At 48.8% G+C, this 16,572-nt stretch overlaps 3 protein-coding genes across 5 annotated transcripts in view; 2 read left to right on the plus strand and 1 right to left on the minus strand.

Annotated features, from left to right (window-relative positions):
* The window catches only part of SCN8A (sodium voltage-gated channel alpha subunit 8), a 59,870-nt gene extending 51,117 nt beyond the window's left edge, over window positions 1-8,753 (minus strand). For 2 of the 3 annotated variants that reach the window (XM_083814165.1, XM_083814166.1), the window contains exon 1: window positions 4,955-8,751. The gene's annotated coding sequence lies outside the window, so the exon portion shown is untranslated. Of the gene's footprint in view, window positions 1-4,954 lie in introns of all 3 variants that reach the window. The other variant, XM_083814169.1, reaches the window with a different exon arrangement.
* A 51-nt stretch (window positions 8,754-8,804) lies between these two features.
* LOC310887945 (thiol S-methyltransferase TMT1B-like) lies at window positions 8,805-13,417 on the plus strand. Its single transcript, XM_083814175.1, has 2 exons — window positions 8,805-9,680; window positions 11,614-13,417. Exons 1-2 carry the CDS (start codon window positions 9,186-9,188, stop codon window positions 11,848-11,850), a joined length of 732 nt encoding a protein of 243 aa, XP_083670301.1. The 5' UTR covers window positions 8,805-9,185; the 3' UTR covers window positions 11,851-13,417.
* Window positions 13,418-13,562: 145 nt separating this feature from the next.
* On the plus strand, window positions 13,563-16,496 carry LOC310887946 (thiol S-methyltransferase TMT1A-like). The gene is made up of 2 exons (XM_083814176.1): window positions 13,563-14,626; window positions 15,518-16,496. The coding sequence occupies exons 1-2, from the start codon at window positions 14,117-14,119 to the stop codon at window positions 15,752-15,754; spliced, it is 747 nt and encodes a 248-aa protein (XP_083670302.1). The 5' UTR covers window positions 13,563-14,116; the 3' UTR covers window positions 15,755-16,496.
* Window positions 16,497-16,572: the final 76 nt, after the last annotated feature.

The following is a 16,572-nucleotide window of genomic DNA, read 5'->3' on the forward strand; positions in this document are numbered from 1 at the left end:
GGCTAGGTCCTGCAGACTACCAGCCTTGTAAATTTTACTTTACAAATGAGGAGAGCCTTGCTGGGGTGTGCGGAAACCGGTTAGAATAAACGCTAGGGTTTGTTTTGGCAAAAGGCACGCTTCCCAGGTTCGGTTCTTCAGCGTCCGAAGGGAGAAACATTTGGAAAACTGCGACCAGAGAAGCGGCGCAGCTCCCCGTGGCACCGGGATGGCAGAGATTTGTCCTGAGCACCCGGAGCTCAGTGCACAGCACTCACAGAGTCCAAACCACACGAGTACGGGCTCCAGAAAGCAAAGGTTTTACACCAGCAAAAAACGCCGTACTGAGGTGCCTGGTTACTAAGACAATCATTTTTTACAAATGTTCCCAGCAGTCCATTTACCAGCACATTAGGAAATATTCTGATAAATTATGCAAGCTGATTGTCAAAATAAATTAAAAAACTCTTTTGAGGCATTATCTTTGCTTTAATACATTCCTTCAGTTATTAATTTGCAAGATTCAGTCAGTCACGGTATCCTTTAAGTCCCTTTGAGAGAGAGCCCTTTTGTGTGAGTCCTTTTATGTATCCTTTTATCCATACATATCCTATAGATGCATATATCCTTTTATATAACCCACATAGACGCACGTGGATTTGATTTTAAAAGGCAGGGTTGGGGCAGAAAGGAAAACACAATGTGGATGAGCAACCCCCTGAAATTCTCCTGCACGAGACCCCAAAAACCACCAAACCAAAACACCTACATGTGAGAAAACCCCTGGCTGGGAAGGGCCTTCCAAAGAACTCGCAGCTCTTTGCCATCTGCAGCAAATTCGGAGAGCCTCGAAGCGGGCAATTTTATCAATGAAGCTACGGCAACACGAGCAGCTGAGATGCAGGAGGAACCCTTGGAAAGGCCGTCATGTGATGCTCGATGCTGTAAGGTGGAAGGAAAAAGGCTTATTTTCACGATCAAGCAGTATTTATTACTGTGCTGCCGGTCATTTTCCCCAGCCTCTGTAAAATGCTGCAGAAAATCCCCATGCGGTTGTTTCTAAGCTCAGGGCAGGCTCCAGACAGGGCAAGAAAGCGGCTCTGAAACACCAGGGGCAGAACCGAAGCTGAACACACATGCTTAAAGGTCAAAAATGAACAGAAACAGGGAGGAGGGAGAAGCACAGCAGCACCCGAAAGCAACAGAAAACTGTGTGAAAACAACCTAGCACCTAAATACGCTTTAATAAAAACCTAAGAAACAAAAGATGTAGTACCAGAGGCTTTCTTAATCCCTATCAGGAGCAGTATCAGTTCTTTAACGTCACCAGTAAGTTGTAAGACCTGGAAATAGGTGAACCCAGATCTCCAGTGCCTGGTGTTAGCCATTACTCACGGCGGACTTGCATTTACCACCGGTCTGCCAGGGGAACCTGGCGTTTCAGCCAGACTCAGCCAGCTCAGGTACAGCCCTTCAACATCCCCCTTCTACAGCCCAGCAGCTCAGCCGGGACCTGTTCAAAATATTTACTGTATAATTATCAAGGCACTAGCTTGCCCGCTCAGAAGACCGAAATTTAATCCCTCATTCAATTCGTTCAGTGGCCCTTAAAACAGCAGTGACTGTTGTTCATCACAACAATTTCGGAGGAACTCATTTAAGGTTGTGGAGCGCCCAACCGCTACGATGCCAAATAGCACAAATATGGGCAAATATGAAAGGAAGGAGTGAAAACAAACGGCCGCCTAGCTCTCTGCTCTGACACAGCACACGCTGGATGATTTCTGTGGTGTTGTGGAAGGCTGAGTAAATCCGCAAATGGCCTGAGGATCTGGTGTCTGGCTTCGCAACTTCAGAGCTAGGAGTTCCGGTAAAACACAAAACAAAACAAAAACAGTGTACGCATATGGAAAGAGAAAGAGAGAAAGGAGATGGCTTTTAGTTATTTTCAAGATTTTCTGCTCACTACTAGCAGTGAATCAATAACAGGTTTTATTCATGCATCTTTAAGACTGCTACTTGTAAAGTTCACAATGCATTTAAATGTTTTTAACAATAGAAAAGTTTTGTTTTGTTTTGTTTAAAGTAAAGAAAAATCCTCCTGGAATTTACTGCTGAGAATATTTTCTTTATAATCTCCTCATCCCCTTCTGCTGGCACAGGAGCAATGTGGAAGGGGGCTTTCAGGTCTTCGCTAGCCAGATTTGGCATTTTGAAATGGTCGTTCCCAGAAAAGAGCAACTTCACGGGTTTGCTGCAGCCCGGTCCCTGCTGGTTACCCTTTTACCCGCAGCACTGGTGCCTTTCTCCGAGCCACAACAGGTCCCTCGGTTACTCGCGAGCCACGCAGGACGCAGACCAGTCGCAAGGCGACCATCCCACGCACCCTCCTCAAAGTGGTTTCTGAAAGCATTTTGCCCATGCTTGTTCTCAACGCTAACGCTTTTCTCTCGTTATTTCACCACATCATCTTTAACCCAAACCCTTTCTTTGAACACAGCGACGGGTTATTGATCCCTGTGTATTTGTTTATTGCAATGACAGCTGCAGCCGCTTCAGGAGGAAGGCAATCGATGGTGAATGGAAACCCTGTGACCACACGAACACTGCATGCCCCCGGAGTCACAGACGGCCTCTGGTGCCCACTGCTTCTGGAGTCATTGAAAAATACTAACTATCAACTGAGATGTAAGGCCAAAGCTGTCCATCTTAATGAAAAAGCACGCTGACCAAACCCAGCAAACACAGAGTGAATGCAGACATAACAAAAAGGGGGAAGATGATATCATGTTTTACGTATTTGAGCTACTTTATTTTCATTCAGCACTGGCTTGTTTCTATTTTACTTCACCTCCTTTAACTGAAAACGAGAGAACATGCATCCACTCTCAATTTTTTGCAACACACAATCGCTTGCTTTTCTGCTGTTTATTATAACCCTACCTTTCCAACTCTGTGCATAAAATATTCACATAATTACACTTGTTCCACCGAGTAGGACGGAATTACAGTATCTGTACTGTGATCTGGATAGAAGCCGTACGTAGGAGCTTATATAACTGCTTAAATTATTTGTAATAGGTGCAGGCCCTTGCACCCAGCATGAATGACACTGTGGAAGCACTGAAACACGTGAACAAAGCTCCGAAAGCCCTTCGGTCACGTCGTTAAGCATTTCACTTAACCACCGCGGAAGCTAAGGAAGCAGGCTTCCCACGGGCACAGCCGATGGAAGCGGGGACGAGCCGAGCTCCGAGAGGCCTCGCGATTGCTTGCGCGGGTCACGGCGTTACGGCACGCTGCTACAAGCGAAGGCTGCTCCCGCGACAGGCAGCGCCACGAGACGGCCGCCCGCGGGCGCGTTCCCTGCGCGGCACCTCTCCTGGAGCTCGAGCTCTTTTCGGAAGACCGGCCGTCACGTGGCACAGAAAAATAAGCACCCCCAGGCAAGAATATCTCCAGCCCCACTCCCTCCAAAGTGGTGCTGGAACGGGCTGCCGGCCACCACCACCGAGAAAACGATTGATGTAATGCTTCCTCCCTTCTTGCCTCTAAAGATACTACTGGAAGGGGGCTCCCGGAACACCCTCGCTCCTCCTCATCGCATCCTTCCCGGTGTGAAATGAGGACATACGGGTCATGGGTTCCCGTCGGGGGCGGAATGCTGCGGCGCTCCAAGGCCCAGGCTACCCGCCGACAACCGGCACCCCACCAAGCGACCCCACCTGTCCAACTCCTGCGCGAGCTCACGCCGGTCGCCCGCAACACGGCGCACGCGGGTAAACCCACCACACCTGCGGCCGACCTCCCTCTCTCCAGAAGTCAGCTCCATTGCCCTCACAGCGCGCACGGCCCCTCGCACGCGTTTCCCTTCCCGGCGGACTTTTAGGCTTCACCTCGCATCAGCCGCAGCTGCCGCTGAGCAGCCATCCCCCCCCACACACACCACCACCAACTTGGGCAGGATTCGCACCAGAAAATGGGGGAAAGGATGAAGACACCCAGATTTTTTAATAGGAAAAGCTTGTTAACATGCAATTCCCGTTTCCCCGGGATGGAAAAATTAAGCCTGCCATCTCCGTTCCCCAAAATCCGAGCGGTGGAAGGAAGCAAGCGCACAAACCGTGCTGCTGGCCACCATCTGGGTCAGGTTAGGACCTCGCAGCCGCCCCACGCATCTCCCCACAAAACTCCGTCCTCCAACTTCTCGCCCTGGCAGCAGGACTGCGAGGATGCTGAGCAGCGGGAGGAAGGCAGGGTGGAGGAGGGCTGGCCCAGCTCTGCAGCTAGGGCTGAGGGGGGCAGGGAGCGAGGAGAACTCCAATTAGCCCTCAGCTCTCCCTCCCCTCAATGCAGACAAAGAGCAGAGAGCCCAGAATTAAGGGCCGGGGAGAAGGGCCCCGTCCCCGGGCTGAGGGGTGGACGGGGCTGGGGGTCGGGGGGGTGTAAGGGAGGTCGCCCCCTCTCCCAGCAGCAGCCTGGGGAAGGGGCTGCCGAAATCCCGACCCCACAGGGCAGCCAGGGGGCGAGCCGGGGCTGGGGGGGGGGGGGGGGGAAGCGGGGCACCCTCGGACCCCCCCCTCGCTGCAGCACCAAGGGGCGAAGCTCCCGGAGCATCCCTTCGGGGCGGCCGGCAGGAGAGGCGGATTTAGGGGAAGGGGATAAGGGATGAGGGGAGGGTTTGGGGGGGTCGGGGGGCTACCTCTGCACCTCCCGAGCGCAGGAGAAACCCCTCCAGAAGCGGGCAAGGAGCTGCGGGAAAATCGCTCTGCGGCAAAACCCCCGCCCGGGCTGCGCGTGTGTGTGTGTGAGGGGGGGAGCGAGAGAGAGAGGTGGCAGGTGGAAAGAGCGCGGGGCGACCGCTTCCTCGTTTCAAAAACAAAAATTAGGAGAATTAAAAAATAAATACCCCAAGGCTTTCGAGCCCCCCCACCCCTCCCCGTTCGGGCCGGGGGAGGGGGGGGCTGTGACTTACTGTGGCCGCTGCGCTAGCGAGTCTCCCGCAAGGCGTTGCTGGACTGCGGAGGTGGGGGAGCTGCAGGAGGAACTGCGGTTGTCGCCATCTTGTGCGCTGCCGGCGCGGCCCCCCCGCGCTGCGCGCTGGGCGCCGGCCCCTCGGCTGCCGCTGAGGGAGCGTGGCCAAAGGCCCGGGGCCCGCCTGGGAACTCCCCGTCGTTCCCCCCCCACCCCACCCCGTCCCCTAAATACACACATAGATGCGAGGAGGTGGCCCCCGGGGGACATGGGGTGGGCTCTGAGAGGCTGGGGGGTGAGCGGTAGCTCCTCGCTCCCCCTCACAGGGATGGTGCCCGGCATCGGTCCCCAGTCCAGGATCGGTCCCCAGTCCAGGATCGGTCCCCAGTCAGGGATCGGTCCCCAGTCAGGGATCGGTCCCCAGTCCCGGCATCATTCCCTGCTCCCAGCATCTGTCCCCACACCAGGATCATCAGTTCCACTCGCTGCCATCCATGGAAAAAGAAAAACCAACCCCGGAGCCATGCCCGTGCTCAGCTGGCCCCCACAGCCCACCGTGCAAGTGGCCCACGGGTGAAGGCTCAGGTGCGGATGTCTTGGCTAGCCCCAGTTTTGCTTAGGACAGTGTCTTGCTTCAAGTCTAATCTACTCCCCGCACACAACTGGCTTTGGAAATAAGGGCAAAAGTCCTACCGCAAGCACAGAGTGTGGCCCGTGATGTGTGAAAGATGTCATCATAAGAGGGAAACTTAGCATCGGCCAAGCATTGTCTTCTTTTTCTTTTCTTTTTTTTTTTTTCCAAACTGTTCGAGGATAAGCTAAAACTTCAGCACTTCAGGTGGCTGTGCCCATCACAGCCCCCATCAGCACGAAGAGCTGCGTGGCCTCATCCCTGGACTCGCAGCCGGCTGGCAGCTGGTGCAGAGGTTGCACAGATGGAAGCTGGCTCCAGCCCTGCTTATGGACGGAGTTCCTCGAAATCTGTGGGTGTGAAGGGGATCACAAAGAGTGGCCTGCTGCTACACACCACTTCGCATTTCGCCCAGCCACAGCTGGGGTGTAAAGAGAGCCCTGAAGCTGCAGGAGCGGTTTTTATTATTTAGAGGAAATCAAAAGTTAAAAGGAGGAAGGACAAAAGTGAAAGAGGTGAAGCTGAAGCTCTAGGTCCTGGGTAAGGATAAAACACCTCCGCTGCTCTATGTTGCTGCAATACCTACGCAACACGGGAATGGATATCCTTCCTGTCACCAATACAGGAACGTATTGGCATAATTAAAGCACAGTCGGGGGAAAAAATATCCTTTGTTAGTCAAACTAACATTTTGGAAGACAGACAAGTCCGGATGCGCAAAACCTGCAGAAAGAGAGATGATGAAGGGCTTTGGTGTCTAAAAACTATTTACTTTTCCTATCTGTGTTAGCTGACCTAATAGAAGACAGTTTGCACTGAAAATTTTGATCTGTAGGTCTAGGCACTGCACTGCCTTCCCTCTAACTGGGCTGCATACTCAGGTGGTCTCTGGTCAAAAGCAAGATTTAGCTCCGCTTCCCCAGGAAAACTTGAGCACAACAAAGTAAGAAACTGCATCAAGACAAAGCCGCCTCCTGGCCATGGGAGCTTCTTCTCGTCCTGACTTTGAGCACAACAGAGAAGTCTTACAAGAAATGCCCAGTTGAGAAAAATGTTTTCAGATTTATTCTCAAAAGTCCTGCCTCAGCACCTGCCAGTTTTCTCAGGAAAGCTGTGGACCTCCAAAATGCCAGCAGCTCACTAAAGAGGAAAGCCTACTACAGAATGCTGTCCTCAGCTACAGCTCCCTCATACATGCAGATTTCTCTATTTTCCAGGAGAACAGTGAATAAGAGAGTACTAATAATTAACACAAGTTACCCCTTATATGTAGATTTGATGCCTATAATTTGATGTTATAACTATAATTTATGGCTGGATTTTTAGGATCAATTTTTATTACGTTGCTCTTGTTCTCAGTAGGACTATGCCTGTGTTGCAAAAAGAACAACTTGAAACGCTGTATTAGGTTGCTGCTTTAGGGAAGAAAAAAAAAATCCACCTTGCAGAAATGTCCTCTTCGCAGAATTTTAAATCTTTGTCCTCTGAGCAGAGCTTTAGGAGTTGTGCGCCATGTGCTGAGCAGACAAGCTAACGGGGCACAGCACTGCGCTGGAGGACTCATTTATCTTGCTTTAGAAATGACACAGGAACTAAATTCGCCCTCACTTTACAATGCTGATTTTTATGGGACTACCCTAGTGTAACACAAGGGCAGACACAACCTAAAAACCATAGATCTCCCAAGCCATAACTAATCAAAAGCAGTTATATATACATTAAATAAGCTGTTACAGAAAGCTACAGATTCTGAGAAAGTTTCAGTTCAAACCGGACCTTCTGTAGCGTGCTTCTCGCTATGACTTCAATTTCCAAACAGAAGCAAAATAAGTGGAAATAAAACCACAGAACTACAGGAAAAAAGTCTGCACAGGCAACGGTGCCAGCAGTTTGAAGCGTGCAGCGCTGCGCCCAGGCCACCGCCAGGCAAAGGTGCTGGGACAGAAGCGAGCAGGCAGCGATGCAGCTCACCCACACCCAGACGGAAACGTGGGAGCTCACCTGGCATCCAACTAGGGCACCCACGGAGCCGAGGGATGCCGGTGGGCACACGGGTCCCAGCGGGGCGGGCAGCGCACCAGAAATACTTCAAGGACATGCTGGGGCCCCAAGGGTGTTATTACAGTTTGTAAAGACATCTTTGAGCAAGTCACTTAAAGAAATATATAGGTCAACACCCTCAGAGGGTGCAGAGTGATCACACAACAAAACAAAAAGATCCTAGCCGATACCAGCAGAGCCTACTAGAGTCCATCCCGGAGCAGAGGCATGAAGTTCAGCACAATCCCTACACAGTTACACTTTCTGCAGTGCCCCTATCCATCCCCTTGCTGGCATTATTGCTGGCCCACACCAACAAGGGCGCGTTGCACTGACCAGCTGTCGGGTCCACGTAGTTCATTGGCCTGAACCAGATTAAAAGGGAACCCACAGAAAATGAACATCCTTGGAGTTTATTTCCAAAATCATGCTACCTTGAAAAGCGGATAAATATTGCAACTCCAGCTAATGGCTGTGCTTGCCTGTGATCAGAAGAGTAAAACAAACAAAAAGCTTAAAACCTTTCCTTGGGTTGAAAGAGAATGAAACCACGCAGAACTCAGGCAACACAGCTAGGATAATTCTGTAATTCTGGACAGTGACTACCCAGCACTGCGCTGTCTCTTTAAGGCGCACACAGCTGCTCAATACAAAAATAACTAAATAAAAAATACACTGGATAAGGATACTGCCTTTTCCTTATTTCATCATTACAGCCTTCACTTCTCCCTTCCCTTTTTGTGCAGTGATCTCAGAATTGCCCAGTCAGATCCTAAGCTTTGTGGACAGGGACGTGTCCGGTGCATGCCTCTACAAAGCACACAGAGTGTCTGTGCCTCCGTAACAACAACCAGGTGACTGCCTATCTGTGCTCAGAGCAAAAACCCAGCAAGCAAGCAGAAGCTAAACAAAGTTTAGTAGCCAGAGTGACTATGTAATTTAAACAGGTTGTTACATTTGGATAGCCAAAAAGATTGCAATAGTCTAGAAGATTTCTACTGTATCATGACTGCAATTCTTTTGTTGCTCAAGCTCTGTCTCACCTACAAGACAAGCCAGTATCTAAAGCCTGCAAGTGTGGAAAGAGGTGAGAGTCACTGTCAGAGTGCCCTGCACGCCACATCACGGCCGTTAGACGGTCAGACGTACAATGAGACAGCAGTCCACAAACCTGATAGGCAAAACACGCATGAGGTTTTGGATCAGCCGCTTCTGCCAGACAGCAGGCTGGAAGCAGGCAGGATCTGAGCTTTCAGACTGAACGCAGTTAAACGTTCAAGCACGTCCTCAGCACACGAGCGATGCCTTCAAAGCAAGTTGTCCAGTTAGGAGCACAGCCTCCCGTGTTTGCTAGGCGAAGCAGAGGTGCTCAGCGGGGCTGGCACCCCCCTCCCTTCTCAGATGTTTCCAGCAGTTTGGTAAGACCGCAGCGCTGCCTCTTTAAGACACATTTTGGAGTGTGGCCAGCCAGGCAGACATATCCGGTTCAGAGGTAGCTCTGGCACCGGGAAAAGCTTCAGGCAGAGCGTGCTGAGCTCCCTGCACGCCCAGCTCCGCAGAGATGGTGCTCGCCTCCCTGCTGCAGAGCTGCGTCCAGCTCCTCGTCTTGCCTGCGCACGTATTCACCTACCTGGGCTTGTGGGAACCCTTCTATAAGAAAGTTTTTCCGTATATCATGGCTCAGATGGCGCCAGCCTACAACCATAAAGTCTACAAGCAGAAACAAGCCCTGTTCAGCAACCTGCGAACATTTGCAGGCCCTTCGGGCCAGCTCACCTTGCTGGAAATTGGCACGGGCACCGGCACCAATTTCCAGTTCTACCCACCAGGCTGCCGGCTCACGTGCACCGACCCTAACCCCAATTTCAGCAAGTTCCTCCTCAAGAGCCTCTCGGAGAACCGGCACCTCCAGCTCGAGCGGTCGGTGGTTGCCTCTGGCGAGGACCTGCATCAGATTCCGGACGGCAGCATGGACGTGGTGGTGAGCACCCTGGTGCTGTGCTCCGTGAGCAGCGTCCGGAAGGTCCTGGCCGAAGTTCTGCGGGTGCTCAGGCGGGTAAGCGAGGGAGAAAAGGGCGATTTGTGTCACGAGGAGCCAAATCCCCCGTGCTGGCCCACGTGTGGGATAGATGGAACTGCCTGCACGAGGTCCAGGATGAGCTTAAAAGCACCCATCACCTTTTTCGGCCCCCGGGAAGATGGGTTTATCCACTCCTTCCCCCTCAGCAGGCAGTTTCGGTTAAATACACACGCAGTGACAACGCTGCAACCCCTACCGACTGCTGAATGTTTACAGCGTAAAACACGAGTGCTCCCTCCAAAAATTCAAGCAATAATAAAATAACTAAAAATAATAAGCAATAATAAAAATAAGAAAAGCCCTAAAAGCTGTAGTCGTATTTAAATATTTATTTTAAATCCAAATTCACATTAATTTTGTATAAGCCACTTCATGATTTGTTAGAAAGCTTCCATTCCTTCCATTTACTTAGGTTTGAAAATCTCAGAGATTATCAAACGGACCTTTGTTCCTAAATCTTTTCAAGTTATCAGGACCGAGAACCCAAATGAAGTCAGAAACTGGATGTCAGCACCTAGGTCATTTTAATATTTTTGAAAATGTGTCCTTGGTTCATGTTGACTGTTTGTTAAGACAAGCAATAAGAATTTCTTGTTTATTCCAAAGATTTCAAACCACACTGTATGCATAGGGCAAAAGACTGTCATGGAACTAGCATTGCTGTGGTCTGGTGTGCGAGTACCTTTTCCCCAAACATGAACAATCCTATTCTTATTCTGCAGGTTGCAGAGGAGCCATGGTTAGAGTCCAACAGGTTGAACCCTTACCATCCCTCCTAATTCTAGGTTAATGAAAATTAAAAATAGGCCGTCACAACCGATCATTGAGCTGATGCCACACAGAGCAAACTGGGCAGAAATACAGCGTGCCTGGTTTCTGGATCCACCTGCCCTCTTGTACATGGCCCACTTAAAAGGGCACCAGCTCCAGGGCCCTCCCTAACTGCTGCTGTTGAAATGTCTGACAACAGTGAAGCTGAAATTGTAACAAAACCTGCCTCAACAACTGCTGGGATTTCAAGTTGTTTAACCTGGGAAGTGTGTAACTGGGGGGGGATCCTCGTGCATCTCAACAGCGTCGGAAGTCGTCTGCAGAAACAACCACCGTGCACAGAGGGAGAAGCAGGCACAGGGAATGGATTTGTAGGCTGTGGACAAAGTGCTCTCATGTCCGATTTCCCTTCTGCCAAATCCTCTTTCTTTTCCTAGCCTGTAACTTGACACATGACATTGCCTACAAGTTTCTTTACGTTACTGTGCTGGAGAGATCTGTGGACCTTTCTGGGATCACAAGAGAAGCTGTCCTTCCTCTGTCTTGTAACGCTGAGACACAACGCAAGAGAAGTTGCACTTCTGGCCTGCGCAGCACCTACTCCTAAGTACTTTTTGTTTGTGTTGCTTCACCTGCAGAGGAAAGAACTAGCTCAGCCTGCTTTACCTCTCCCTCCTCAGCATGGCTGGTATGCTGCCAGGCACGCAGACGGCCGGGAACACCTGCAGGCAGTGCTGATCGCCCCGGCAATTTTACAGATGAGAGAAACTGAAGCACAAGGATGTTAAAGTGGTTACTCTGAGATCATCCAAGGCAGTTGCAACAGAGATGATAACCCTGTGGCAGCAGTTCCTAGCCACCAGACCATACAGCTTCTTGCACGGCTCTAAGCTGCACCCATCCGTAAACTTGTAGTCAGTCCATCACAGCCACCACCTTCAATGAAAACCGAATGGGAGGCAGTCTTAGAGACCACACAGCCCAAAACGAATACAAATCATGCACGCATAACATCTAGGAAAGGGCTTGGTGTTCAGAGAGGTGATAAAAAGCAGCATATTTACCAACATGGAAAAAATTAAATTCTACTTATGGAGGTGAAAAGCCCTAAGTCCTTTCTGATGGCACTGTTTTGCAGGGTGGAGCTTTCTACTTCTTGGAGCATGTGGCTGCAGATCATTCCAGCTGGACCTACTTTTGGCAAAAGGTCTTTGACCCCCTCTGGAAGTGTTTTGGAGATGGGTGTTCCTTGAGCAGAGAGACGCAGAAGGAGCTGGAGAAAACTAACTTCTCAGAACTGAATTTAAAGCACATTTATGTCACACCTTACTGGATCCCTTCTAGTCCTCATATCATTGGGTATGCAGTAAAATAAAGGACTGTGAGCACTGCAGGACACGGGACCTCTCTTCAGCACTCCTTCCATGCTTTAAATGAGGTTTTTCACTGGTTAGCACCCTTACAGCCAACCCATATACAGCAGCTAGCAGCTAGAAAGAAGAAAAACATGGAAAACAGTGAGCATACCCAGCTCATTCAAACCGGGAATCACTCTCCTTTTGTTAGACAGGCTTTCTGGGTAAAGTTCTTAAATAGAACTGTCACACAAGGACCTGGCAAACTGGAAAGAAGAACAGACAACACATTTCAGACAATACAAAATAAAGAGTCAGCATCTTAGAGAGCTGAGAAAGGAGAGAGCGAAGAAAGGGAACAGAAAATACATGCAAGCAAGAACAGAGAGCTAACATTTCCTAATGGCGGAGAATAATGCCCAACCGTTCACGTTTCCAATACAGGACACATACATAATAGATACTGCATCAGTACGAGCATTTTCATTTCAGTCTTCCCATTATGAACTACCTTTAGAAGCAGGCGTTTATTCACCCATGCCAGTACAAGTCCTCCCTGACAGGAATTCTGTTTATTCAGGGAAGTGCTCATTAGAGCACCAGGTTGCCATACATAGTTCTCACTGGCCATTAGATGCTGATGTTATCAGCGCAGATTTAACTCGAAACAGCAACCCGGAAAGCCAAAAACTGTTCTTACACTGGGAGAAAATTGGTTTTTGTTAAATCCAGTGGCAGAAACCTCATCTCCACTGTAAAATGCTCTCTGTTACTAGGGCAGCTGTGTCCTCAGAGCCCTTTGGTCATGCTCTGCTAGTGTGTTTCACCTGTGCTTAAACTCTTCACTTTCTACTCTCCTGGTGAGCTAGATCACACCTGTAAGATGTCTTTTTGTCTTTTTTTCAAAAAGCCATGAGTTTCATTAGAAATGTTTTCCAGTTAAACTCCTCTAGGAAACCAAGAGAAGGTGCTGCCTTCTTGGCCACAGTTGAGTCTTTTCTATGATTTCCTACAGTATAGCAGCAAAGAATTAAAGCCTAGTACAGATTATATTTATAATGCACTTCTTGACTCTATTTTGTTCTTCACACGCTTCCAAGTGCTCTACGCAGAAAGTACATCTGAAGTAATTCCATTGTTCAGATTTGTTTCTCTAATGTAGTTACCACAAGGTAGAGGAATGAAGATATGACAAGCGAGTTTGTTAATAAAGCAGTCTAATAATGAGGCCACTGTATGCTGGATTTTGTAGTTGCTTTATTACCACTAGAGGGAGGAGGTAACTCATCGAACAACAGGGCTACCTCTCACTTAACAGATAAACAACATTCCCCAGCGCAATTCACACCCGAAGTGCCTGAATGAGGGACCTGAAGTTGAGAGGTACAAACAGTCCTCCTTTCCCAACACTGGGCTCACCTGAAGCAGAGCAATTAAAAGCTAGTGGCTAATTACCCTGCTACCAAGCCCTGTGGAAAAAGTACCAGTGATTGCAAAGTTGAAAAAGTTTTACAGAACGCATTTAGCATAAAACAGACCGTGTGTTGTTGACTCAGGCTTATAAAGTTAATAAAACTAAGCTACATACTATACGTAGTGATTACTGAATTAATTGTTTCCTATCAGAGCTCTGAAAGGTAACTAAGAAAAGCAAGATCATTCCCTGCAAAGGAGCCAAATTCACATACTGAAGTATTTTGGTGCCCACGAAGTGGAAAGATCGAAGGAGCTCAGATCAGGTAGCTGACTAGTTGATCCAGCTTCTTTAGCTACCGACACTGGGGTGGTAAATAATTCAGAAATAAACGTATCTCTACTGAAATGTTAATCAAACAACTAATCAGACACTCGTCTACAGCATATCCAGCGTTCAAATTAACTTCTTTCTGCTCACCGAAGATGACATACGTTTGCTTTAAGAGATATGAACTGTAATCTGAAACTGCTGAACACCACATTAGGGCATTTTATGACATTTTGCCAAGGGTTAGATACAAGGTTGTACTGCCCAATTTATCGAGGTTACTTAACAAACTGGCAGCTCCTTTTCTTGCCAGAGCTGGGACACTACCGTAACTGTTTGGTATGCAGTCCTGTTTTTCCCTTCCCTGCCTGTGAGCAGACTTTAAAATCAGCTTTAGAAAAAAGTCTACCAGGTCAAGCCAAAGAGCTGAATACGCTTCAAGAGGAACCCAGCAAGTACATGAACGCAGCTCTGTCTGAGTTTCAAGGGCTCTAGCACACGGAAGAACTAGCTTTGCTCCGTACGGATCCTCTGCCCTCACGATGGCAATGACAGAAGCCAGCATCCTCTTCTTCCGCACCTGCCTTGCGCTGCTTGCCATGCCCATCTACCTACTATCATTCCTGGGCATATGGGAGCCCTTTTGTAAGAAGATATTTTTTCCTTTCTTCTTAGAGAAGCTCACTGCAATTCACAACAGGAAAACAAAGAAGCAGAAGCAGGAGCTATTTCGAAATCTCCCTGACTTTGCCGGCCCCTCGGGAGAGCTGAAGCTGCTGGAGATTGGAACTGGCTGTGGCGCTAACTTCCAATTCTACCCACCAGGCTGCAAAGTCACATGCACCGACATAAACCCCAACTTCCAGCAAGGCCTTTCGAGAAGCATGAGCCAGAACCAGCACATCCACTACGAGCGCTTCCTCATAGCAGCTGGAGAAGACCTGCATCAGGTGCCCAGTGGTTCCGTGGATGCCGTCGTCTGCACCTTAGTCCTCTGCTCTGTGCAGAGCGTGAACAGCACCTTGAAGGAAGTACTGCGAGTGCTCAGACCAGTGAGTATTTGAAGAAAAATTTTCATGTTATTACCTTTATGATCTATTCCAGAGGTGCTTCACCAAATATATATATATATTTTTAAGCTTACAGACCAGACCCAGTTTATTAGTTAAATGAGATTTAAACAGAGCAAAGCAGTAGCAATGTACTGGTCAGTCTGTTCTATACTCGAAAGTAAAACCCTAAAAGTTACAATCTACATACCTAGATCTGCCACAAAATTCATAATTGCAGCATACCATTTAAAGCAGAACCTGCTGTTTTTGTTGTCGCTCTCCCAAACACCTGGTTTTCTTTTGGTGAAGAGCTTTCTGATCAAGATTGAAAGTCTGTGTTTTAAATAAATTGCCTTTGCCTCTTAGAAGAAGGGCTGATCTACCTGTACGACTAAACCAATCTAATTAAATGCTCTCATTCCTTGTAGGGTATCAGTCAAATTGAAAAACAAAAGAAAGAGAGATGGGTTGTTCTGTTTTTTTGCGATGGAAGTTCAGCCTTTAAAATGGTATTTTCAAGCCCAATCCCCTGGGTTGTCAAAACCCAATGAGTTCTAGTAGGATTTATACATTCCTCTCAGTCTCCTTTGAAAAAAAAACCAACATGCAAACAACTGTAATTTGAACAAAATGGTAACTATCGCTGCAATAATAGAGGGACGAAATAAGTGCATCCTGCATGCTTCTGGAATATGCATTTTGAATCTGTGCAAGTTTCCCACTTATATTAATTCCAACTGACATAAGAAAAGGAAAGGGAGGGGAGGGAGAATAGTGTGGGGCGAGCAAATGGAGCTTCACGCGCACCAGTGGGTACTGAGCGATGGCAGGCCGCCTGGCCCTGCTGCATGCACTCTTTCTACAGTGCTAAGACGACTTTGTTTTCCCCAGGGAGGCGTTTTCTATTTCTTAGAGCACGTGGCCGATGATCATTCCAGCTGGAGGTATTTTTGGCAGCAAGTCTGCTATCCAACTTGGAAACTCGTGTTTGCTGGTTGCTGCCTAACGAGAGAGATATGGAAAAATCTCGAACAGGCCAACTTCTCAGAACTGAAATTACAACACATCAGTGTGCCGCTGCCCGGGACGCCTATTAAGCCTCACATCATCGGATACGCTGTGAAGTAACACAGACCACACTGTGAAGCTTCTTCCCCTGGCCCCACAGAAACGCCTCGGCATAATCAAAGCGCACAAAATGACATATGCTAATGCTGACATATGAATGTAGGTAACGTGGCTAAGGACTTTAATTAAATTTCTGATTCAGACATCAAATGAGAGAAGAGGGTCAGTTTTCTAAACATCTTTAAACTAAAACCACTGTGCTGGGCATACACGAAAGCTTCACACGGTGCCTCACCGGCCGTGGGGCAGCCCCGGCAGCACACCGGGCACCTCCGCATCGCTTCCAGACCTGCCTGGGGCCACTTCGAACCAAAGCTGGCAAGGCAACAGAACACAAGAGTTTGGCAGACAAAATAAATATATTAACTCCTTACTCGAGGGAACTTCTGCCCATGTCTCTCTGGCAAGCAGTTCCTTCAGGTGTTCCCAAGCATATTTTGCCACGAGGACAGGGCAGGCCGCCACACTGAGGGCACTCCTGGCACCCGCTCTCCTTTCCCTGGGCTGTTCACAGCTGTTCGCTCTCCAGCCTTACGAAACCAGCAGGCAGAAGCAACCTCTAACACATAAACTTTGCTCAGCTGCAAGTTATTTATTCACAAAGGGCAGAGTACTGAGAGGGAGGAGGAGGCTGCCTCCCCACATAACACACAAAGCCTCTCAGTCACTTGGCTGCCCACCTGCCCCTGCGCGGCACTTGGTTCTAACAGTGTGCACCAGCATTAAAAGATTCATGATTAACATTTTGTGCTCGGGAAGTTTCTTTACGGTGTCCCCAGTGCACCACAGCCCAGGCGGGAGGTGCTGCTGCCTCAGAG

Source organism: Anser anser, assembly GCF_964211835.1.
Source record: "Anser anser genome assembly, chromosome: 30".
In the NCBI taxonomy this organism is placed as follows: domain Eukaryota; kingdom Metazoa; phylum Chordata; class Aves; order Anseriformes; family Anatidae; genus Anser; species Anser anser.

Coding starts and splice junctions, on each gene's coding strand:
- LOC310887945 (XM_083814175.1), top strand. CDS start 9,186: ATGGTGCTCGCCTCCCTGCTGCAGAGCTGCGTCCAGCTCCTCGTCTTG. Junction 9,681..11,613: donor TTCTGCGGGTGCTCAGGCGG/GTAAGCGAGGGA, acceptor ACTGTTTTGCAG/GGTGGAGCTTTCTACTTCTT.
- LOC310887946 (XM_083814176.1), top strand. CDS start 14,117: ATGGCAATGACAGAAGCCAGCATCCTCTTCTTCCGCACCTGCCTTGCG. Junction 14,627..15,517: donor TACTGCGAGTGCTCAGACCA/GTGAGTATTTGA, acceptor TGTTTTCCCCAG/GGAGGCGTTTTCTATTTCTT.